Source organism: Scylla paramamosain, chromosome 10 (genome assembly GCF_035594125.1).
Source record: "Scylla paramamosain isolate STU-SP2022 chromosome 10, ASM3559412v1, whole genome shotgun sequence".
Lineage (NCBI taxonomy): Eukaryota > Metazoa > Arthropoda > Malacostraca > Decapoda > Portunidae > Scylla > Scylla paramamosain.
Genome location: NC_087160.1, coordinates 24,329,752 through 24,351,931, shown reverse-complemented (window position 1 = coordinate 24,351,931; position 22,180 = coordinate 24,329,752). Strand labels below are relative to the sequence as shown.

Sequence of the window (22,180 nt, the reverse complement as noted above, 5' to 3'; positions counted from 1 at the left end):
CACTTCCTCGTCCACCCTCACTTCCCATCAGGGAAGAATTAGTCGCTGCGCTACTTTAATTGGGAATTTTAGTATGGCTTAGCAAGGCTGCAGGTTACAAATATTGAACGGGGAGATTGTGACACTGCAACGCCGGACACGCCTGCAGCAGCCTGCATGTGCTGCATTGCCACCATGTGCTGGCCAGCCGTGTACTCCGATGGGATTAAAAAAAAAGAATTCCGATCAACCTCGGCATAGGCACAAGCCACGGGTCACCGCGCAGGGCTCAGCACAAGTGGTCAGCCGTGCACAAAACAGTGGTGGGGGAGGAGGCTGCACTGTTAACGCACGGCTGTAGACACGCTGTTGCTGCTTTTGAAGTAATTTCTCATGTCACATGCATGAAGACTTAATGCTAAAGAAAACCAAGAAACATCTGTATTCAGTTACTGCGGAGTCTAGTTGAGGTGTAAATCTCGGTACGAGCATCGTGCAGGCGTGAAGTGTTAAATTAAATGTCAAGATAAAACGCAAAACTATACTGCAGGATAATGTAAAAAATGTATTTATGTCCCCACTACTGTTGTGCTTCGTGAGGAACAGGCAGCATTAGTTGCTGATGTTGACATCGTGTTGTAGACATCACACGTGAAGGTAAGATGCAGCAGGAGGCTACAGGGAGAAGGTACAGGTGATGTGATGGGAGGGGAAAGGGACATAGGGTGTCATTACTAACAATGTCCGTCACTGGCAGCTTTGTGTTCTGGCTGGAATGGATAAAAGTGTGTGTGTTCACACACACACACACACGCACACACGTCGCAGCGGCGTCTGTGTACACGCCACACACATGTAATGGTGACGCACGGCAGCGTGTATAGTTGATTGTGGTAGTGGAGCAAGAATTGGCAGCTGACGACAGTGGAACAATGGTGAAGCAGAGTTTGGTGTAATTCTGGGAGGTGGGCGCCGGCGGCGGTGTCCCCTGGGAGCCAGCGCCCTCCTCCCCACGACTCCCCAGGGGGTCTTCCCTCCCTCGCCCTCATGCGAGGGGGAGGCGTGGTGGCGCCGCGGGAGTGTGGCAGTGTGGGTGTGGTGGATGTGAGCGAGGCTAGTTATGTGGGAGGGATGTGAAGGTTACGGCAGCAGTGAGGTGGCGACCCTACATGTGTGTGTATGTGTGCGTGGCGTGCTGCGAGGAACTGTCTACACGCCGGCGTAAAGACCAGTCTGCGGGGCGGGCGGCGGCTGGCGTGTCTGGTGCGCCGTGAGGTGAGGCACGTTCATACAACCGTGTTGATAATGCTTTGTGCCTTCAAAACACACACACACACACACACACACACACACACACACACACACACACACACACACACACACACACACACACACACCAAGACGCAAGACACTGTCATTCTGTACAACGTGATCGCGACAACACTAACTTGGAAATGTAGTACAGATGCATGTGAGTGAGCCAAGATGTGAACGCTTCCCTGCAGTGTCAAGAAGTCCCCTGCTTGTCTCAGCGCTCAACGGTTTGTATCAAGGACAGCATGGAAGACTGAAACAAGACGGTCCACATACATATTTCTATTCAAACTTGCATGAGTAAACTGTTGTGTCGATTGTGAATTTTAGTTTCCTTCTTTTAGCACCGAATTAGTTTATCACTAACTTGGCTCGCCCCCAAAATATTCAGCGTCCAAGTTCTGTCGCTGCTTGCATGAGGGTCGTTACTCACTCACCTGTATACGCTAAAAAAAACACGCGGTTGTTACTAGTGTGTGTGTGCGTGTGTGTGTGAGAATTGTTTATCAGTTTGTTACTCGTATATTCTCAGTCTTTTTGTCTGTTTGTCGACTTGTCGATTTGTATGCCATTTCCTTCCTACCTACCTACACACACACACACACACACACACACACACACACACACACACACACGTGAAAGAAAGTCTGTGCTGTACATCCCTCCCTCGCCTCGCAGATTGGCATCTGTTCAAAAGCCTACACGTCCCTTTCCATTCCTGCCCTATAATTATCCTTCTCAGTATTACGATCAATGCTGCCCGCCCACGAGGTCCTTCAAATCAGAAAGGAAAGAGTAAGAGAATTACACAACGCATTTTCATCACCCAAGAAATATTGTTTTGGAAATTGGAACAAAGTGTAATGCGAATTTCCTAAGGTATTTTATTTTTTTGTCTTAAATGTTCGCAATATTTTTTCCTTTGCTTTTAATGTTTCGAATTAATGCCGATTTTTTTTTTTTTTTTTTTTTTTTTGTGTGTGTGTGTGTGTGTGTTTACCTTGTGCACGTTCGGAGTCGTGTGTTTGTGTTCTTGGCCCCTCGAGCTACATATTAATCGACCACTTACAGGCTTCATTTAGAGACATCGGAAATAAACATTTAGTTTTATGTTTAACGAAACAAATTCGCTTGCAAAAAGAACGGCGGTGCGTTGCTTCCGGGCGGGCTTTCCCTTCTTCCGTTGCTGTGCCGCCGGCACCGGGTTCCAAAAAAATTAGAACTTCGTTCAAGTTCCAGCCAGGTTGTGGCAGCGCGGGCGCGTCTGGCGGCTGGCGGGAAATATACTCATCTCTGTTTCGGTAAATTTTCACTTCGCACTGAGTATCAAATTTGATTTGCAACGCTTTTTTTCATTACCTCTTGCAACATTAACACACAACATGCTCACCTTTTCAAAATGGCTAGGCGAGCGTGCATGATGAAAACAGTGGCGCAACATTTTAAGTGTCGCGAGGGTCCTCTTGACGGGCAGGGTGAGGGACGGGGCTGGGTCGCCACCACCACCTGTCACACCCGCAAAGGAGGAGATACGCCAGGTTTAGCATTGGGATTTTGCTCCGCAAGGGCGGCGCAGTAATAAGGGCACTATGACGCACTCGCCAGGGCGGGCTGGACGTAGCGGGCGCCTGGGGACGTCACCTAACGCGGTGCTGCGGAGTGAGTGTGCCTCAGGGGGCAGATGTTCCGCCTCCTCCTGGACGCCTTCATCTCCTCGCTCCCTCCTCAGGTTCCTTATGTCCTTCTCCCTGTGGGAACATTCCCTCCCTCCTCTCAGGCCACATCTGCCGTCTCCTCTTTCAGACTTTTCCTTCTTACTGCATCACATTTGTTCTTTCCCCCCGGAGCAGTACAAGCCGCCCTCGAGGCCTCGGCTTCACCTCCCCCTCAACTACTTCATTGCAGTCTGTCACCATTTTCTCCCTTTTTCCGTTCTCCCCCTCCCTCTGTCATATTCTCCCTCTTTTTCCCCTCAGACAGTGCTCCTCCCCTTTCAGGCATTCTCTTGGCCTGACTCTCCTCTTCCCCTCCCTGGCCCTCCCTAAAACCAGTCGCCAACGCCCTCCACTCACCACACGTCGCACTCGGCCTGTTTTCCATCTCCTTTACATTCCATTTTACTTTTACATGTTGATTTTTTACTCCTGCTTCGATTCACCGACTGGTCTTGCTGTCTCCCTCTTGCATTTACGAATTTGTTCCTCTCTGAATTGTTTAATATTCAGCTACGGACGCATGCCTCGACCAGCTTGCTCGCGCGCACACACACACACGCACACACTAATAATCTTTTCACCGCAACATATCAATCGAAGAAGCTATTCCATATTATACTTCACTTATTTGGTATTCCTCGTCACGTCTGTCTTAGCAACGAGGCTCGCACACTGATACAAGGAAGAGCATCATCTTCGCAACACTGCAAGCTTCATCCGTCTCTTTAGGAAGTGTGCGGTAATTTCAAAGTGTTAAGAAATTATCGTAGTTTCTCCCTTGTGGAATTGAATAAACTGACGATTAAGAAGTGCAGTCTCTTATCATAAAGCCTTTCGTTAAAATCCTCACTGGTTTTATATAGAAAAGAATCCCCGTTTTCAGCAGCGAATCAGCAAGAATCGATAAACTTATTGGTGTTTTTATGTTCTGTGAGTGAATATCAGACCCGCGCTTGTAAAAATGGTGTTTCTTCCTATCAGCAAACCTTAAAACCGTTTCGCAGTAGCTGTATGCGCAAAATTGTTCATGTTCAGCAGAATCTGAAAACCGTCGGCAGTAGGCAACCAAAAGATGGTCACCTGCAGGCTTAATGGAGCAGCATCTGAGGAACACGAATTTTCTTTAGCAAATGCAGGGATTCAAATTTTCATCATCTGGAGGGGCCATGATGTTTTTTTTTTTTTTTGTGTGTGTGTGTGTTTTTTGGGGTGTGTTGAGGTCTGGTATGTTTAGTGAGAGAAGCAAGGCAGAGACAGAATTCGGCCAGGCGGGGCAGGGCGATTTTAGGGAGGGAGGTACTGTACTACGCGTCATGCATAATGGCAGCGCCGCACCAGCATGACTGACCAACTAATGTGCAGGTGTTGATGAGAGGGGTGCTAGGGTCAGAAAATTGTGTGTATGTATGTGTGTGTGTGTGTGTGTCAGAGAGAGAGAGAGAGAGAGAGAGAGAGAGAGAGAGAGAATTAGGTGTTCATTGCATCACATCGTTTGTGCTTCTTCCCATTACAGAAGTGAGCGTGGGCGGGTCTTCCTGGGACGTGGGTTCTGATGGGAGGGGTTCCCTGTCACCTGCATCATCTGCCACACCCACCTCTGCCTCGGAGACGGACGTGGAGGCGGCAGCCACGGTGGGCGTGACGCAGACCACGCCCTACCAGTGCTCCTTCTGTGACCGAGCCTTCCCCCGCCTGTCCTACCTCAAGCGTCATGAACAGGTAGGATGGCCCTCCTACTTAACTGCCGGCATTTTGCTACGTAATTATCGTCTTAGTGTCGCCGCTGTGTACGTCACCGATAGTGCGGTAGGACTGATAGGTTATGGGGTCATACTGGACAGCCTTTCATCTTAATTGAAATTATGAATAAAATGCTCTTCATAAAAGGCGTTGTAAACTTAGTATGGAGAGATTTGTTAATATGGAAAGATTTTTTTTTTTTTTTACTGGGAGCGGGGAGAGGGAGTGGTAGGAAAAGGAAGTTTACTGAAGTTTATTGGTCACGAAAGATTTTTAGAAGTGTGTACCATTGGCCTTTTGACTCCTGCTTTGCACCAGACACGCTTGATGAACGCTTCCATAATGCTTTCTTGCTTTCCTTTCAGCTGCATGCTAGCCTGGGTGGAAAGCTTACGTTCTGTGCATGTTCCTTGTCCCGTAGCCACCTTTGCCAGTACTCGGCTTCATGGCTGCTGCTTATCAACTACCTCTATCTAGAAAGTATGTCCTAGTCATTTAAGACCAACTGCAACAAGATAACGTCTTCACAGTATACTGATAACGAGAGGAGCAGATTCGATAGTCTCCCTATGCTCAATTGTGTTGGAGACAGAAGACATGAAGATCCCGGATCATGAAAATACTGGTCAGTGGACCAATGTGTGGACGCAGGACAGCGTGTTCGCACATGTGGAAAAGGAGTTGAGGGAGATGGAAGACAGGCTGGGTACTGTAAGGAAAACTTTTACACTTTCCGGAGAATTGTTTCATTTCATCGAGATGGAACTAAAGAAATTAAATTCTACAGTGATGCTAGAAAGTTCTCCTCGAGTGTTTCCTCAAGGTGAGCGTTTCTCAGAAATATCCCGATCACTGCCTAATGTTGTGCCTCCCCATGGAAGGAAAGAAGCCAGGCGAAGAACACTGTCAACAGGTGCCCTGGATAACACACGCGGGAAGTCTGACACAAGACGCCATATTCGTATTCACAGCGAGAGCACCGCAACAGGAACCTTCCTCTTAAGCTCAGCACAGTCCTCCGCTCAAAGTGGACGGCATTATCAGAGTAGCAATAAGAAAAAAAACAAGAATTCATTTCACAGCAGTGTTTTATGCTTAAAAGATCTCGATCAGTCTCTGCCACCTTGTTTTATGAATTTCCGTTCCACTTACACAGTGGAACAGAAGGTCCCTGGAAAGGCTGCCCAGCACTGGGTGACGCGTGACCAAGCGTCGGGTGCTCAGCGAGGCTGTAAGAGTTCCTTGGCACTAAAGAGATGTGCAGAAGATAGTGCAGGTGGAAATTCATTTAAGAAAAGAAAAGATGATGAGAAAATAAAAATAGGAAAAGCCAAGAAAAAGAAAATGCCTAAAATTATCAGTCAGTGCAAAGGAAAAAATATAAATATGGAAGTTTATTCTGCAAGCATACTAAAGCGTGACAAATCTGTTTCATCCACGTCCAGCAATTCCTCCGTGCCCTGTGTGGCTGCCGGCGACACGCAGGGCATCCCTCACCCTGCTCAGTCATGTACCTGGTCAGGCAGCGCCTCCGCTCACACCAAGACCCACCTCAAGCAGCCCTGCCTCCTTTCTACAGGTAGTTGCCAAGGCATTCCACAGGTGTGCTCCAATACAAGGTTGAATCGCACTACTCAGGTGAACCAAGGACTCCAGCTTCAGGTTGACAGTGGAGCACTACGAGCCACCAGCGTCCCGGGTAATGTAGCACAGCCTCTACAAGGCATTGCTCTGCAGCCCCTTCTAGAAGTGCCAGTTGCTGGAGTGTCAAGACCTCTAAATCTTGTAACCAAAAGTCGCTCAGAAGAAACATCAAATTTTCCCAAAGGACAAAGTGCTTCTGAAGGAAATAGACACTTCGATGAGGAACCCCCACCGCATTATTACTCCAACTCTTCCGTCGGCAGGACCGCTGCATTTTTTCCTCTTTTCTCCCCAGCATTCCTGTGCATTTGTTCTGCTCCTCGGGTCTGTGTGTTGTCACCCTCCACAAGCCAGACGGTGACGCAGGGCACGGAGGCCGTGGTCCAGCAGCAAGGTTCAGAAGTTCCTGGTTGCATTCTAGCTGAGTGTGGAGGCACCACCTCAAACCATCGTGGTTTGCCTCTTAATGAAAGTAAACGTGATCCACCGTCATCAGATGATGAACTGTCGTGGTCATCAAGGGAAAGGTTTGTAGAGGAGCGTCGCTCTGAATCTAATGAAGCAAACAAACCTGAATCGCTCTCTATTAAATTGGCAAGTAGCTGTAAGTATGGAGGAGGCTTACTGGGACGTGAAAAAAATGAAAGCAGCAAATATTGCATGTTTCCAGCAGTGTTAAATCGCACCTCAACTTTGTACAATTGTCAGGAAAAAAAAGAAACTTCTAAAACGGAATTTCCTTTTCCGCCTGCTAAGCCTTGCAGTGTGATCATTCAGGTGCCTCAGAAGAGCCTCCAAGTACAGATGAATGCTGGTGAGGCCCCTGCACCCACCTCGCAAGATGAGCCACCGCAAAAACAAATATTAAATGTGGGAACAAAAAGCCCCAGTTATCGCCGCCGCCTGAAAGCCAAGTGCGTCACCGATGCTTACGGATGCGGGGAATTTAAATGTGAAAAGATAGACAGACTCTTCACCAGAGGCGAGAAATGTTTGTCAGTCATAGATTCGTTGAACTCTATAGACAAAAGAGTCACATGTACCAAAGATCAATATTTGCGCTATATCCAGAGGAAGACTGACTTCAACGCCAACGAGGAAAAGTCATGTACGATTAATATGAGTTCCACTAGTGTTCTGAAGTTCGTCCCCGCTGCAGCAGGTGTCTCAGGTGACAGTTGTGAAGATCAAACAGACAGCGGAACTCTTTCTGGCACGTCAGCCCTTGATGTGGAGCCGGTGTACAGGTTCCTGGGGAGTGATGCTTGCAGTGTCCAAATTCAACCCAGTAAGGCGGCTAACATGATGAATGATTGGGTGACTATCAATAATTTTAACCAGACGAAGCAAGACAGTGGGATCAAATCTGAGGAGACGAGATGTAGGATTCTTCATGAAGAACCCTATCAAAAACGTACAAATGTGAATACGTCTGGCATACGCTCTGTCGAGATGAAGCAGCATGACCACCAACATGCACTGCGCTCAGAGCACAAAGGTAACTTGGAAGGTCGTGAAGCTCACATGCCATCAGCATGTGAGCTTCACGCAGCAGCAGCTAACCCGCCAGTCAATAGTGCCTCGACTAGTGAAAGATTTAATGCCATTCAAAATGAGTCAGCTATTACAAGTAGCCTGCATCAAGCTCCTTTGAACCTAGCCTCCAATGAAAGAAAGGAAACTTTGAAACAAAATTTTCAAAAGCTGCAGCCACCGGAAATGGGTCCAAGTATTCAAGAGGTGTACAGAGCAGATGTATTGCTGGAAGAAAATAAAGATGAAGGCTTGTCAGTCTATACCATAAATTATCAGCTTCTGCCACCTATCAAGGCAACCTGGACCGCAGACAGTGCCATACTCCTGAGACGTAACCCGGAAGTCGCTGCCTCCGCCCCGTACACCGGCCTCCACAGCAGCGTTACCAGCCTCAAGGTGCCGCTTCAGTGCCGCCTCTGCAAAAAATCGTGTACATGTTTGCGAAAGACGCCACTTGGCAAGGAGTCGAAAGGTAGTTTTAGGACTAGAAAATTAAAAGCTTTATCTCCAGTCAAAATGCAAGTGACAAACGTTGCCGGCACAGCCTCCATTATCTACACACTGGTGGACGTGGCGTCTCAGGTTGCCGCTAACTCAAAGGCTCGAGGAAACGACTCAACAGACAGAGACTTGGGGCTCATGTCATGCGGGAAAAGCCAAAATGGGAGACTAAATATATCATGCAGTGATCCACAAGCGTCCTCTTATGTTTGTCAGATGTGTCTGGGTGTGGATACTCCAGCAGATGCGAATGTGACTCGTGTCCTGAAACAAGTAATTCAAGCAGATAGCAAACCGTCTTACTTCCGGGGCAGCGCATCAGGGTACCCTCGCATGATGCAGTGGCAGAATGGAGTCAGCAGCGTGGAAAACCCAGAAACATCCGCTTCTCAAAACGGAGACTCTTGGCATCCATCAGTCAGTCTTGCTCAAGACCATTTGCAGCCTCTACAGAGGACTAAAAAAAGGAAATCGATAGATGAATCTTATGCGACGAGTTCACAAAGTAAAAATTCCCTCAAGTGGGAAGAACTGAGTCCCCCATTGTGTAGCACAAACTCTCACAATTTGCATTCCACTCGTAGAGAAGAAATTTCACCGCACGATTCTGAGGGTGCGACTCAAACATGCTCCAAAAGACAAGGAGGTGAAGACGGGGGAGGAGGCGGCAAAGGAGATGATATATTGCGCCAGGCAATCGAGGCGGATTTGTTTGACGTCTTAGTGACAGATGACAACTCTGGGTGTATGTGGCCCCTGGACGAGGAAGCAGCAACACAAGAGCAAGATTACTCCAGCGGGCAGTGGGAAGGGAAGCTGACAGAACGGGAACCTGGGAGCACACCTGTATACATGACGAGAAATGAAACTGATTGCCAGGCAGTTTTTCGATGTGAATTATCCATCGAATCTCACACCCAAGGGAACTACAGTATCACAACACCTTTGATCAGTGACGGTGATGATGGTGTTGACGAGAACACCACTCTGAAAGAAGAAGAGCCGCATCGTGATGTGTGCGGAGATCTTACGAATATTGATAAAGCAGGGACGGAAATGACGGAATCTGATGAAGACCTGGATGACGGGGACGATCTTGACGGCTGGGTGAGTTGTCTGCCCGCATTGCTATTGCTCCAGCATTATTGCACCTGTAGTACGTCAACTAACACTAGAGTAGTTAACCCGTGATTAGTATTTTGTTGCTTTGTATTGAGGCGATGGCATTTCAAGTTGACAGAACAATAGAACGTGGTAGTTTGAGGAAAAAATAAAGGCATCGTTTATCGTTTAATGTTTTCCTGTGGTGATTCACTGTAAGGTTTAACGTATGGTGTGTGCCGTGCGTGCTTGTGTGAGTGCGTGCGTGTTCGTGTCGAGGGTGAAGGGGAGAGTATTCGCCTGTATCCCGTGTGCTGTCACCGTCTGGAAGCGTAGCATATTTCATGTACTAATGATCGCGCTTCAAACTTAGCTCGTATAGGTTGCAGATGTCGAGATGGTACAGACCTCGAACTTGATTTCAGAAATGGTGAGATGCGAGGGGAGTAGGGATGGGATGAATGTACACGTGGTGTTAGAAAGGAAGGGCGGACGGGAAGGAGGGTTGGAGGAGCAGAGGAAGCGCGGGAACAGAGTAGTGGGGACGAGGCAGGCGGACATGGGTGTGGTGGGGATGTGGTTAAGGAGTCACTTCACCTTAACGTTATTCACTTGTTCATTACGTTGCGTGTAACCCATGCTCGTACACACACACACACACACACACACACACACACACACACACACACACACACACACACACACACACACACACACACACACAAAGGAAAATAGTTTTTACTTATTTTTATGCCATTTAAATTCGTAAAGGTACAATAAGCAATCTAATATATGCGAGCGAGGACTTCGCTTACAAAGAACATTCCCAATCCACGGGTTTTGGTACAGATGACACTCCTATCCGCCCAACCTCTGGAAACCAGTCTACCTCAGAACCTAATTTAAGTAGCGTTGCTTTGCCACCATAAGTCTACTTCGTAAAAATATGGTGAAGCGCCCTCGTAATGGTGTGCGGTGTAGCAGTGCCTCCGAAGCGGCTGTGGTAGGTTGGTACTCCCGACGCCACCTGCTTGCCGCCTAACCTCTCCCTCTCCCGCTTTGCTTTTACTTTCTTCCTGCTAACCACCACCCAGCTGAAAGTTTTCTTTTCCCTTCCCCACACCTTGCATGATTTTTTTTCTCAACTATGCATGAAAGTGATCTTCTCTACCTCTTTGTGCAATTAAATGCATCAACATGCTTTCGCCCGCCTTGTTCGCCTGTGCTTTGGGCATGAGGTTATCTGTCAAGACACATGTATATAGAGTACATGCATAATCTTGATTTGGTATTTTTCCTCACCGTATTAAAGTAATCTCTTCGCACAGACCCATGCTGACCAGCTGCCTTTCCGTTGTGAATTCTGTGGTCGTCTGTTCAAGCACAAGCGTTCCCGGGATCGCCATGTCAAGCTACACACTGGAGACAAGAAGTACAAGTGCTGCCACTGCGAGGCCGCCTTCTCCCGCAGGTGAGGTGACCTGCCAGATGAAGATTAAACTGGTGCATGTTGTTGTTGAAATATTACATGCATTATATAAGCATTTATTATTTTAGAAAGTTAGGATTTTACATAATTGACGTGGATCCTTCAGCAAAAAAATAAATAGTGAGTAATTCATTAAAAAGATTCATTTAGTCCTATTCAAATTACGTGCTATTCTTCATGATCCATACATGTCCTGCCGAAACCTGACTTAATACCTACCTTCCCAAATAACTTATGACATCCACGCCGTGTAGCATTGCTCGCCTTCTTTCCAGCGATCACCTCAAGATCCATAAGAAGACCCACGACACACAAAAGCCATACCAATGCTCCGTCTGCAACCGAGGCTACAACACGGCGGCCGCACTGACGGCGCACATGCAGAACCATAAAGCTAAGCTGACTGCGCACGCCCTCAACCAGCTGCTGAAGGATGCCCAGGCGCCTGTAGAGACCCACGCCTTGACTCAACTCCTGCGAGATTCAGCGGCAGCGGAGACGCACGCCCAGTCCCTCAACCACTTCCTGAAGGACGGCCAGAAGGTAATCAGAATGTTTAGGGGAGAAGTTATACATGTTAGGTTGTAATATTTGTGCGATTGGCAGGGATAGGCTGTTGTTAGGCTGATAGGCAGAAACCAATAGGTGTTAGCACTGAGTTAATTGTATCTCATTACCAGTGGCCTGTGGCGCTGCTTGTGGAGCAGTGCGACGATCAATTCAGCCCCGCTCATACTGGGTGTGAATTGGAAGTAGTTGGTGTGATAAACACAACGCTGACCTAATTACCTGGTTATTACTATAAACCTGTCATTGAATATCGGTAATTTTTTGTTCTCTGTGGCTCCATATGTACAAACATGCCCTGTCTTCCCACAACAGGAACATTTGCTGAGCCCTAAGGGAATTGAAATTGGAGCAGGATCTTCCCCAGGAGAGCTGACGTCCTCTCCGGCAGGAGAGCCATCGCCTTCACTGTCCCCGGTAGCCACAGTCCGCTGTCCCGTGTGTCACACGCACTGCAAGAGCCAAGCTCATCTCCAGGTCTGTCCACCCACTCATGCCGAGAGCATAAATCTGTGTAACGGATATAAACCGTACAGCGTGCGTGCGTGCGCGCGCGCGGGCGACTTATTACATTTTAATACATTTATTACATTGTTACATTTTGTTTATTTTATTTTATTTTGTTTTGCTTAATTTTTCAGTGTCTGTGTTCCTCTGAAGTTGTGGTAATTTTCATATCTTGAAATATTAATGACTCCATGTGTTATGTAGCCAGTTTGTTGTAACTTGTATTTTTTAAGTTATCTGAAAGCGTGGCAGTGCCTCACCAGACTGTGCATTGCTTGGCACAGAATCCTGCTGACATTCGTTGTTGTCCTCAGCGGCATGTGTCACGTTACCACGGTGAAGAGCTGCCCGGAGTGCCACTAGAGCGTCCTGCCTCGCGTGGCGGAGGGTCAGGCACCTCCTCCGTTGGTGGGGCGTCGTCAGCAGCATCCACTCCATCACCGCGCCCACCTTCTTCACTTCCTTCTCCCCGTCCGTTGTCCAACCCACTGCTGTCGCTGGTGGCGGGGAAGCTGGCCTGCCTGTACTGCTCCAGAGATGGCTTCCCTTCCCTCGAGGCACTGCAGCTACATCTACAGTCCTCTCATGGTGCGTCATCTCCTCTAGATATCCGTAATTGTATAGTTAATGAATGAGTGAAGCAATTATTACATTTTTTTTTTATGGAACTTAAATTAAATGCCATAAAACTTTGCTTCGTGATTAATATTTTTTTTTTCTAGGTTCTGTTATGAATGGAGAAGTGCGGGACATGACAACAATGCTGGGCCTCCACCCTTCTCTCGGTGCTTCACTCAGCGCCAGCGGCATGGCAACATCCTTGGCTTCCCCTCTAGGACCTGGGTCTTCCCGAGGAGTGAGCTGTGAACTGTGTGGGGCACGTGTGGGCGGCGTAACAGCTCTGCAGCGCCATGTAGTGACGGCCCACACCTTCACTGATCTCCTGGCGCGTGCTGCGGAGGGAGTGTTCTGCGCACAGTGTTTGTTACCCTTCAGCAACCCAGGTGCCTTGGCTGAACACATCAAGCTTGTTCATGCTTCACCTGTGTTGTCAGCAGTGCTGAATAAACGACCACCCTCACCACCCACTGACACCCCAACAGATTTAAGTAAAAAATCAAGGCATGATGGACTGACCTCGGATCTCCCCGCCTCAACATTGCTGTGCAGTCAGTGTAACGCACCGTTCACAAACTTCGAAGCTTTCCGTAGACATCTCAAGTCTCACCTGGATGGAGGAGAGCAGGTGAGCGCCACTGGAGGAAGTGGAGTTCAGCTGGCATGCCCCGAGTGCCGCCTACCTTTGACCTCGGAGGCCGCCCTTGAGGGACACGTGGCCACCCACCTGGGCGTCACGTCCACAGAGTACGGTTGCCAGGCTTGTCTGAAGCTATTCTCAAAACCTGATGAATTGCAAAAACACCTGATGGATATCCACGCCCATCATTTATACCGGTGTGCTCTCTGCAAGGAAATGTTTGACTCCAAAGTTTCGATTCAAGTCCATTTTGCCGTCAAGCACAGCAATGAATGTAAAGTTCACAAATGCACCCGGTGCTCACTCATATTCCGGTCCCAGTCAGAGTTCGAGGGCCATATACGTGTGACCCACATTAGACGTAGCCAGATGGGTGGTGATTCAGTTGGGGGCGGAAGTGTCGGGGGAGGGGGAGGGTCCTACCGGTGTCTGCTGTGCCCCCTCAGCCTAAGCTCTGAGGCCGAGCTGGCAGCACACGTCTCGACGCACCAGCGTCAGTTCCAGTGTTCTCTTTGTGATGATGCTTTTCATGTGGAATTTCTCTTGGACAAGCATATGCAAACCCAGCACAACTCTGAACTCAATGGCAATGTGCCACAGCCAGAAAATTTGGCAAAGCCTAGGAGAAGTCCCCAGAAAAAGGACCTGAGGTGCGATATTTGCGATGCAGAGTTTTCCACAGATTCTGCACTCATGACTCACAGGAAACAAGCTCACAATATTAAGAGTGGGTCTGTTGGTGTCACTGCCAAGGTAGCGGCTGCGTCTCTGAGTCTGTTTTGTGCATACTGCAGCGAAGCTTGCAAGTCTCGAGGAGATCTGGAGGCCCACATGAAGTCTCACCAGGGTAATGGCGGTCGTCATAAATGCAATATCTGTGATGAATTATGTCCGTCGGCTGCTCTTCTAGCTCAACACAAACTCACTCATGTAAAAGTGGTATCAGGCAGTGCATGCGCCGTGTGCCGCGAGCCCCTGACGTCTGAGCAGCAGTTCACCAGCCACCAGAACGAACACCATCCCTCCCCGCTGCCCCAGCCGTGTGTTGTATGCAGACAGACGCTCGTCACTGACATGGAGGTCAGTGTTCATGCTCGATTCCATGCTACACAAGCCGCCCAAGCTGCTGCAGCGGCATCAGTTGCATCAGTGTTGAGCAGTGGTGAGTTGCATCCTCAATCAACAAACTCGCTGGTTTTCACAACAGGCAGCAATGCGCCCACCACGACAACCAGCAGCACCAATGGCAGCAGCAACAGCAGCAGCAGTAGCAACAGCACTAGCCCTCGTCTTTCTCCTTCCCAGAGGTGTCAGGAATGTCATATCAAATTTGAGACAGCAGAAGAAGCAGAGGCCCACACTGCTGTACATCAGCAGCAGCAGCAGCAGGGTTTTGGTCGCTCAATGGCATCGTCTTCACGCACCTATCAATGCATCAAATGCCAAGAAAGCTTTGCATCTGAAGCCGAGATAGAAGCCCACGTCGCTTCCCACCTGCTGCACGAAGGTTCAGTGCACGAGTGTCATCTCTGCCGTGCCACCTTCGACACTCCGCTTCGACTTCAGTGTCACCTCATCGAGCACACCTTCGAGGGATGCGGAAGCTTCACCTGCTACATGTGTTCCTCGGTATTCACCACAGCATCCAGACTCCAGCAGCACATGGTGGAGCACGGGTTGAGTGCACGCCCTTATGATTGCCATCACTGCCACCAACGATTCTTTTTCCGCGCTGAACTGGAGAACCACGCACTTTCTCACCCTGAGGCTGCCAAGGGTGGGTGTCGCGAGTGTTTGGCGAGTTTTCCTGACTTGCCACGCCGCAGTGCGAGGCGACCATCGCTTTCCTGCGGCACTTCCAATCCAAACGTGGTCTCTCACGTCGCTCAAAATCCAGGGAAGTCTGATCTGAGACCAACCCGTCCCTCTTCTCCAGTTCGGGACGAGATTGACATTGGACCGACTAATGGTCATGCCTCATCAGTGGCAGACAATGTGGAAGATTAGTTATTTGTTATCTAGTTGAAGATAGGTAATTGGTTATTTACAGCATTTACGTAACGCTACATATATTTAGTCACCAAAAGAGGCTAAGGAGCGACCAACAAGTGATGTTTTAAGTTGCTTGGCTAAAACAGGTAATAACTGAAAACGATTGAGCGTACCTGGTGGCTGCAATTGAAGTTCTTAATTAATTATCATTGCTTACACGTAGTAAGAAAACGTGCAGGCGCCTTATCTCACAGTTCTGGTGAACGACCTGACTAGGACAAGGAAGTACAAAATTAGCTTTTCTATCACTTCAGCTCGGCTACGAGGTGTCTAGTTCTGGAAACTTTCCTTTGCCGATCAGATACTTTGTTTCAAAGTAGCCCAGTGATTTCGTGTAAGCTACCGCAAAGCACCTTTGGTTTGTGTAGCTTTTTTTCTTACTAATAAAGGCATATGGTCACGTCACGTTGCTATCTTCGTTGGGTGTCACGCATTGATTTGTTCTACAGGGTACCTACTATTTTAGTGTACATAGCCACTTTTATTTATATTTGCCACTTCAATCTCGTAGTATAGCTAAGCTCGTTTTCACTGAAGGTGGCTGTTAGATGTTCCGAGACTTTAGGAGTTTCTCCAATAAACTAGCCCAGTTATGTTGAGTAGACACAGTATTATCTTGTTGTCGCTATTAATAGTTTGGTGCTGGGAATAATTTCTTTCACCTCAGTGTTGTATAAAGAAAGTTTGGACCAAAACTAAGCTTAGGTATCGATTTTGACAAATAGGTGTTTTCATATTTTTTTTTTTTTTTCTTAAGCATAATTGTAAAAGGGAAATTTTAATTTCTTTGTTAAATAAAAGATTCTAATGGAATCCTGTTGTAAATTAAGTGGAATAAAATTTCACTATAAATACTGTCTTTGAACCAATTATATTTTCAAAAACTTCGATTGCAGGATTTAGCAAGTTAAAACCAGGCGCCAGTCACGGCAGTGTAGTGTAGAGTGGAGCGACCCACGAGGAGTATACGCCAGTCACGGCAGTGTAGTGTAGAGTGGAGCGACCCACGAGGAGTATACCTTATCTCTTAACCTTTTTTACCACGGACCCCTTTGAGAACCTGGAGAAAGTTATGGACCCTTATTTAGGAAAATGCACATAATGCAAAAACTGCATTGGATGCAATGAATGAACTTCATCCTATTAAAAAAATCATTGACTCATTCAGTTCAAGACAAAGTAAGTATGGGTAAACAGTCTTAATAAAAATATCACATTCATATTTTGTTTACTCCATACAAAAATTACACGCATTCATCTCTTGTAAATTAAAACAACCTTAATCATGTTCGGGTTCATTTCAATGAGAAGGTTGTTTGGTTTCCATAAGTTGAAACTCTGGTGAAGTGGTCTTTGACAAGGTAACACGCATGTCATTCTTGATATCCAATCGATTCCGACTTTTTGTTTTGGTAGAAACAAGCGCTGAAAACGCTGACTCACTAAGAACTGTTGTAGTAAACGGAATCAGAATACTCATAACGGACGAGGGCAGATTTCAGTTAACGCACACCATAATTCTTAAAGGTCCTTCTAGTTGAATTAATTTCGTAATGTTTCCTTTTTACTTAGGTAACTAAGGTAATCTTTAGTAAGGATTTTATCATCACTGATAACTGTCGGCAAGTATATGAAGATATTCCAAAGCAGTGATAAACCGTGGCAAATAAAGGAATAAGCAAATAACATGGCGTGCCACAAGATACCGGATGTGCTGATAGCAGATGTGTCTCCCTCTTATTCTATAGGTCTTTTCGCCCCTCGCATGACTCAAGACTACCTGTCCTGCCTGCCTGCTGCTTCCCCAAACTCCTGCAGTGGACTCAAGGCTGGTAAGTAAATAAATAAATAAAATAAATAAATACTGTCACCTTTTGAAAGAAAACCAAGTCTGCTGTGAAATGTAATATTGATGCTGGACACATGACAAACATGACAGAGAGGATTATGGTAAGAGGATAACTAAAACATGATGAAAACATCAGCAAAACTCGTCACCATATCACCTACTTTTAGAAGAACAAATAAAGAGGAATGGGCGTAATGCAGAAGGTATAGTACGTAAATTTATATTTCGGGAATTAAAGGGGGTTTGCTGCTAACATCTGCCTGGGCGCTGGTAAAGTGGTAATAAAAAGGCCCTCAAACACCTGTTGACTGGGGCGGGGCTTGGGCGGTGTTGCCATCCACGCAGCACTCACAGGCGAAAATACTCGATGAGGACTTTCAATTTGTGTGTGTGTGTGTGTGTGTGTGTGTGTATATATATATATATATATATATATATATATATATATATATATATATATATATATATATATATATATATATATATATATATATATATATATATATTCAGGCATGGAAAGCGCCCGTAATATAACAACTAATTGTTGTTTTCTAATATACTTTTTTTTAATACATTTAATTACTACGGTAAACTAGAGCAAATTTAACCGGAAGAGGAGAGATCACTTTATCAAACTAAGTTATATTATACATTCTGCATACAGTTTAAATCATGTCACTAATATATAGGACGATATATATTAAACGATATGAGTTACTAAAAGTTTATGTACTTTGAATATAATTTGCTATTCTCGATTTAGTAAACTTCACCTCATGAATACACCAGCTACCGGGTTTGTGAATCAACAATTTCATTCATCTTTCAACACAATGATACGTTAAGCTATACATCATCAGGGTACAATCATGAGTAAATTAAGGCCAGCTGCAAGGCCAGAAAGGTGTGTCTGGCAACTTAGAATAGTCAGCTGGGCCTGGCAGGAGCACTAGTTGATCTCCGGCTGAGAGGGAAAGAAGTCAGAGGACCAGCTACAAGTAATCATTGCTCTGTGGCTCAGGGGATATAACAGCTCATATTCATCATGGAGGACAAATTCTGCTTCGCCATAGACCGAGGGGGAACCTTCACTGACGTGTATGCCCGCTGTCCTGGCGGCAAAATACGGGTACTGAAATTGCTGTCAGAAGACCCCAGTAACTATGCAGACGCCCCCACCGAGGGAATCAGACGCATTATTGAGCAGGTAATGTAGACCTGCTGGATGATGAAGTAACATTAGTATTCACATCTCTGGAAGGTGAGGGTAGGTTTAGATTAACTCTTTAAATTCATTGCCGGCCCCGTCATGAAGAGGCATCATAATTTTTCCCAGGAATAGTCACTGCCTTGGAACTAGTAAGCTAAAGATGTTTTCATAATATTCCCACATACCTCAGTTTGTATGCCAGTGAATGACATTGAAGTAACAGGCATTGGTTGCATGGTGTATATCGTGAGAAGCAAGAGAATAGTTCAAGGAGTTATGTAACTTTCTCCAGACAGTAATGCTGCGCCACGGTTCGCTGACCTATGTTGTTGTTTGTTTAGCACCACAGTCGTGTACCTCGAGCGTGGTGATGGTTATGCATGAAGAATGTTTACTCAGTCCTTGCCTCTCACGTTATCCATCCAACACAATAACTGGTGTGCTGTCCAGGGAAAATAAGACCGATAATGTGTCATATATATATATATATATATATATATATATATATATATATATATATATATATATATATATATATATATGGTATAATGAGTATTCTAGGAGGACTACAAAATGTGAACATAAAACTTATCAGGTTCTGCATGTTCATGCAATAGTTCAAATTTGCTTGTATCTTTCCCAATCAACAACAAATTTGTAAAGCTATCAGAAAAAGGGATTTTAGATCAAGGAAAGCAAATACACTACTTTGTCCCTCCCTGACACCCCAGACTCACTTTAACTGTTATTTGTTGGTGTCCTGGCTATGTTTCAAAGAGGAGCATTTCAAAATGTTCAATGTAAATAGGATATAAGGGTATTTGGATCACTATCTTAGAGCCAACTGCCATTGGTTAGTCTCTTGGGCTTAAAAGTCATACTAAATTGCTCCAATCTTGCTCGTGTAACAATGAATTGCATTTCAAAATCAAATATGTAAACTTATATAATCTCTTATTTGGGGCACCCCTTCAGAATCATGCTAAGCATAAAAGATCATGGCTGCTGTGAAACTGACAGTTTGGTGCCACACAAAAAAGAATAGGTTAATCTGTAGGGGACACTGATGATTGGGTGGCTAAAGCAGTGACCTCATAGGACTGTGCTTGGGGATGTATAGAGTCAGTGAAATCCAGCTCAACCCTCAAATCCACTTGGAAACAATAGAACACAGTGATCACTGACACAGGCAATTAGAGGCTAAATTGGCTCCATGAAGCAGATGACCAAATTTTATTAAATCTTCAAAATTCCATATTATGTATTGATTTTTTACTAGTATTGTAGAACTTCATAATGCTCATAAATAGTGAGGTTCAAAACAGACAAACTTGCCTATGTGGTGTGTATTTTTATGAAATTGCATGTATGTATACATGGTGTATATTTTCAGTCTTATGAAATATAGAAAACTGGACCTCCATTGCCTTATCTTTATCTTCGGAAGACTAGTGAATTGTTAGATTGTCATGAATAATGAATTTTTATCACTATCAAACAATATAAAATATAAATATCCTGCCATGATAACTTTTCTTTACAGCTTAACCATTATTAACAGGAGCAAGCCACTTGATGAAAGGTTTGTTATCTGTCAAGTGTTTTCTATCTTGCCGTGTGACACTATTTTATGTATCTTATCGTACCTTTGTTCCTTAAGCCTTCTAATCAACTACTATAGTACTGTGTTTCTGTAAAAAGATTTATAGATAAAAACTAGATTTTTATTAATACATTTATTTATGCAACTATAAGCATAGCTTTAAAAATATTATAGATTTGTGTAGAATTAGGCCACATGTTAGATTAAAAGTTAGATTATGCCTTTGTTTTTTGTTTTTTTGTTTTTTCCTAACCTAAGGCAAGAGTGTGACAATACAGAAAATCACTTGTATGAGAAGCACATATATAGGTAGCAAGGAAGACCTAAAATATAGTTTCATTGTAGAATGCCATGTTGTCCCTCTCTGATTGGGACTAATTGTTATTTATATTTTCATAGTTTGATCACCCACATGTTTGTTCTGTACAGATAATCTGGTGTTACTTTCAGTTGTATAAGAAGTTTTCACAGATTTACAGTTGTTTCATAAATACATTTCATTTGAAGGAGACTGGAAAAAGTTCACCTAAAACAAAACCAGTGGATACTAGCAACATTGGATGGATTCGCATGGGAACAACAGTGGCTACAAATGCACTTTTGGAAAGAAAAGGAGAGAGAATGGCATTGGCAATAACTGAAGGTTTTAGGGACCTTCTGCACATTGGCAATCAAGCTCGACCAAATATATTTGATTTGGTAAGTCCTATACTACATGCATTTATTATATATGTTTATAGTGATAAAGGTATCCTTGATGTGTGTAAGAAATCTTGACATCTTGACAGGCATCCCTATTAGTGGTTGATGCTGATCTTGTGTGTGATAATTTGATTCAGTTACCATCTCAGTGAGCAGGTAATGGCAGTGATGGCCAGGCAGTCTTTAAAGGAGAGGCATATGTACTGTTGACTACAGGTACCTTTCCCTTTATTTTTATTGAATGAAAAATATCATTTTTTCTGTTGCCTGGAAAGGGATACAGTTATGAATGCAACATGTGGAATAGGGATCTTAGGACAAACTATTTATGATTATAGAATTCTGTAAATACCCTTGTCTCATCACATTCACTTTGCTTTTTCTGTAAAAAAAATTTCAAAATCCAGTGAAGATCATAGATGTGTAAAGGTAGCATTGTTAAGTTGAAGGGAGAGCCAGCGAGAAGAGACAAGCAAGATTGCCATCAAATATTGATGTGTGTTGTGGAAATGTCAAAAGCACTGCAAAGATTCTTGTCTAGACATATTTGGTGGCTAGACATATTTGGAGGCCATATCATATTTGCTCTATCTCCACATGTCTTTCAAAGTAAGATAATCTTGCAAGAAGAAATCAAGAAATAATAGGGACACCAATAAGTTTTGTAGGTAGTAAAGTCACTGCTGTACCTATCATTTATCCAAGGGAAAGTGTCCACATCCAAAATGTGCCATCACAAACCAGATGGATGAATTCAGTGTGTGAACTGATGATTCTGATAGCCATTGAGTTCTTTATTTAGTACAAATAATTGCCCAAAAAAAGCAAGGAAGTTTCACATCATAATCACTATCATTGTCATTCATTTGGAAAGCAGATTTGTTATTACTTTAGTAAATATTGGCCATCTAAGACTAACTCACTAAATTGAAGTTATGTACACTTTTTTCTTCTATTGCCATAGTTTCCAGGTCCCTTATCAGGACCTCCCATGTATCCCTTCTAGAAATCAGTACACTCATGTTTCCCTGTAGAGCCCAGACATTGTTACATTTATGGAAGATGTATTAACTGTTTACTGGTATGATAACAATCTGTGTTTCCTCATTTGCAGAAAATATTATGCCCTGACATTTTGTATGAAGAAGTAGTAGAAGTGAGGGAGCGTGTCCTTCCCCGGCAGGATGCCTCCTCTGCAGAAATTACTGCAGAGCAGTGGAAGGTGAAACAAGGTTCGACAGGAGAAGAGCTCTTGGTGATGAAAGAAGTTGATGAGGTTAAGCTTAGACATGATTTGAAACAAATTTTAAAGAAGGGCATTACATCACTAGCTGTTGTACTTCTCCACTCCTACATGTAAGTATTCACTTTATTTCTTAAATTTATTTTGAAAATGCCAATATCACAGAATCC

The 22,180-nt window shown here is 45.0% G+C and overlaps 2 protein-coding genes across 5 annotated transcripts in view; both read left to right on the top strand.

Annotated features, from left to right (window-relative positions):
• LOC135104410 (zinc finger protein 423-like) overlaps positions 1–16,255 on the top strand; it is a 22,448-nt gene extending 6,193 nt beyond the window's left edge. Inside the window, exons 2-7 of one of the 2 annotated variants that reach the window (XM_064011812.1) lie at positions 4,522–4,727; positions 10,859–11,001; positions 11,295–11,562; positions 11,902–12,063; positions 12,408–12,681; positions 12,816–16,255. In XM_064011812.1, coding sequence (XP_063867882.1) covers positions 4,522–4,727; positions 10,859–11,001; positions 11,295–11,562; positions 11,902–12,063; positions 12,408–12,681; positions 12,816–15,358 — 3,596 coding nt within the window. In that variant the 3' untranslated portion in view covers positions 15,359–16,255. Of the gene's footprint in view, positions 1–4,521; positions 4,728–5,192; positions 9,537–10,858; positions 11,002–11,294; positions 11,563–11,901; positions 12,064–12,407; positions 12,682–12,815 lie in introns of those variants that run through there. The other variant, XM_064011811.1, reaches the window with a different exon arrangement.
• A 1,870-nt stretch (positions 16,256–18,125) lies between these two features.
• LOC135104408 (5-oxoprolinase-like) overlaps positions 18,126–22,180 on the top strand; it is a 44,218-nt gene continuing 40,163 nt past the window's right edge. Inside the window, exons 1-3 of one of the 3 annotated variants that reach the window (XM_064011808.1) lie at positions 18,126–18,459; positions 20,573–20,764; positions 21,882–22,123. In XM_064011808.1, coding sequence (XP_063867878.1) covers positions 18,298–18,459; positions 20,573–20,764; positions 21,882–22,123 — 596 coding nt within the window. In that variant the 5' untranslated portion in view covers positions 18,126–18,297. Of the gene's footprint in view, positions 18,460–20,572; positions 20,765–21,881; positions 22,124–22,180 lie in introns of those variants that run through there. The other 2 variants (XM_064011807.1, XM_064011809.1) reach the window with 2 other exon arrangements.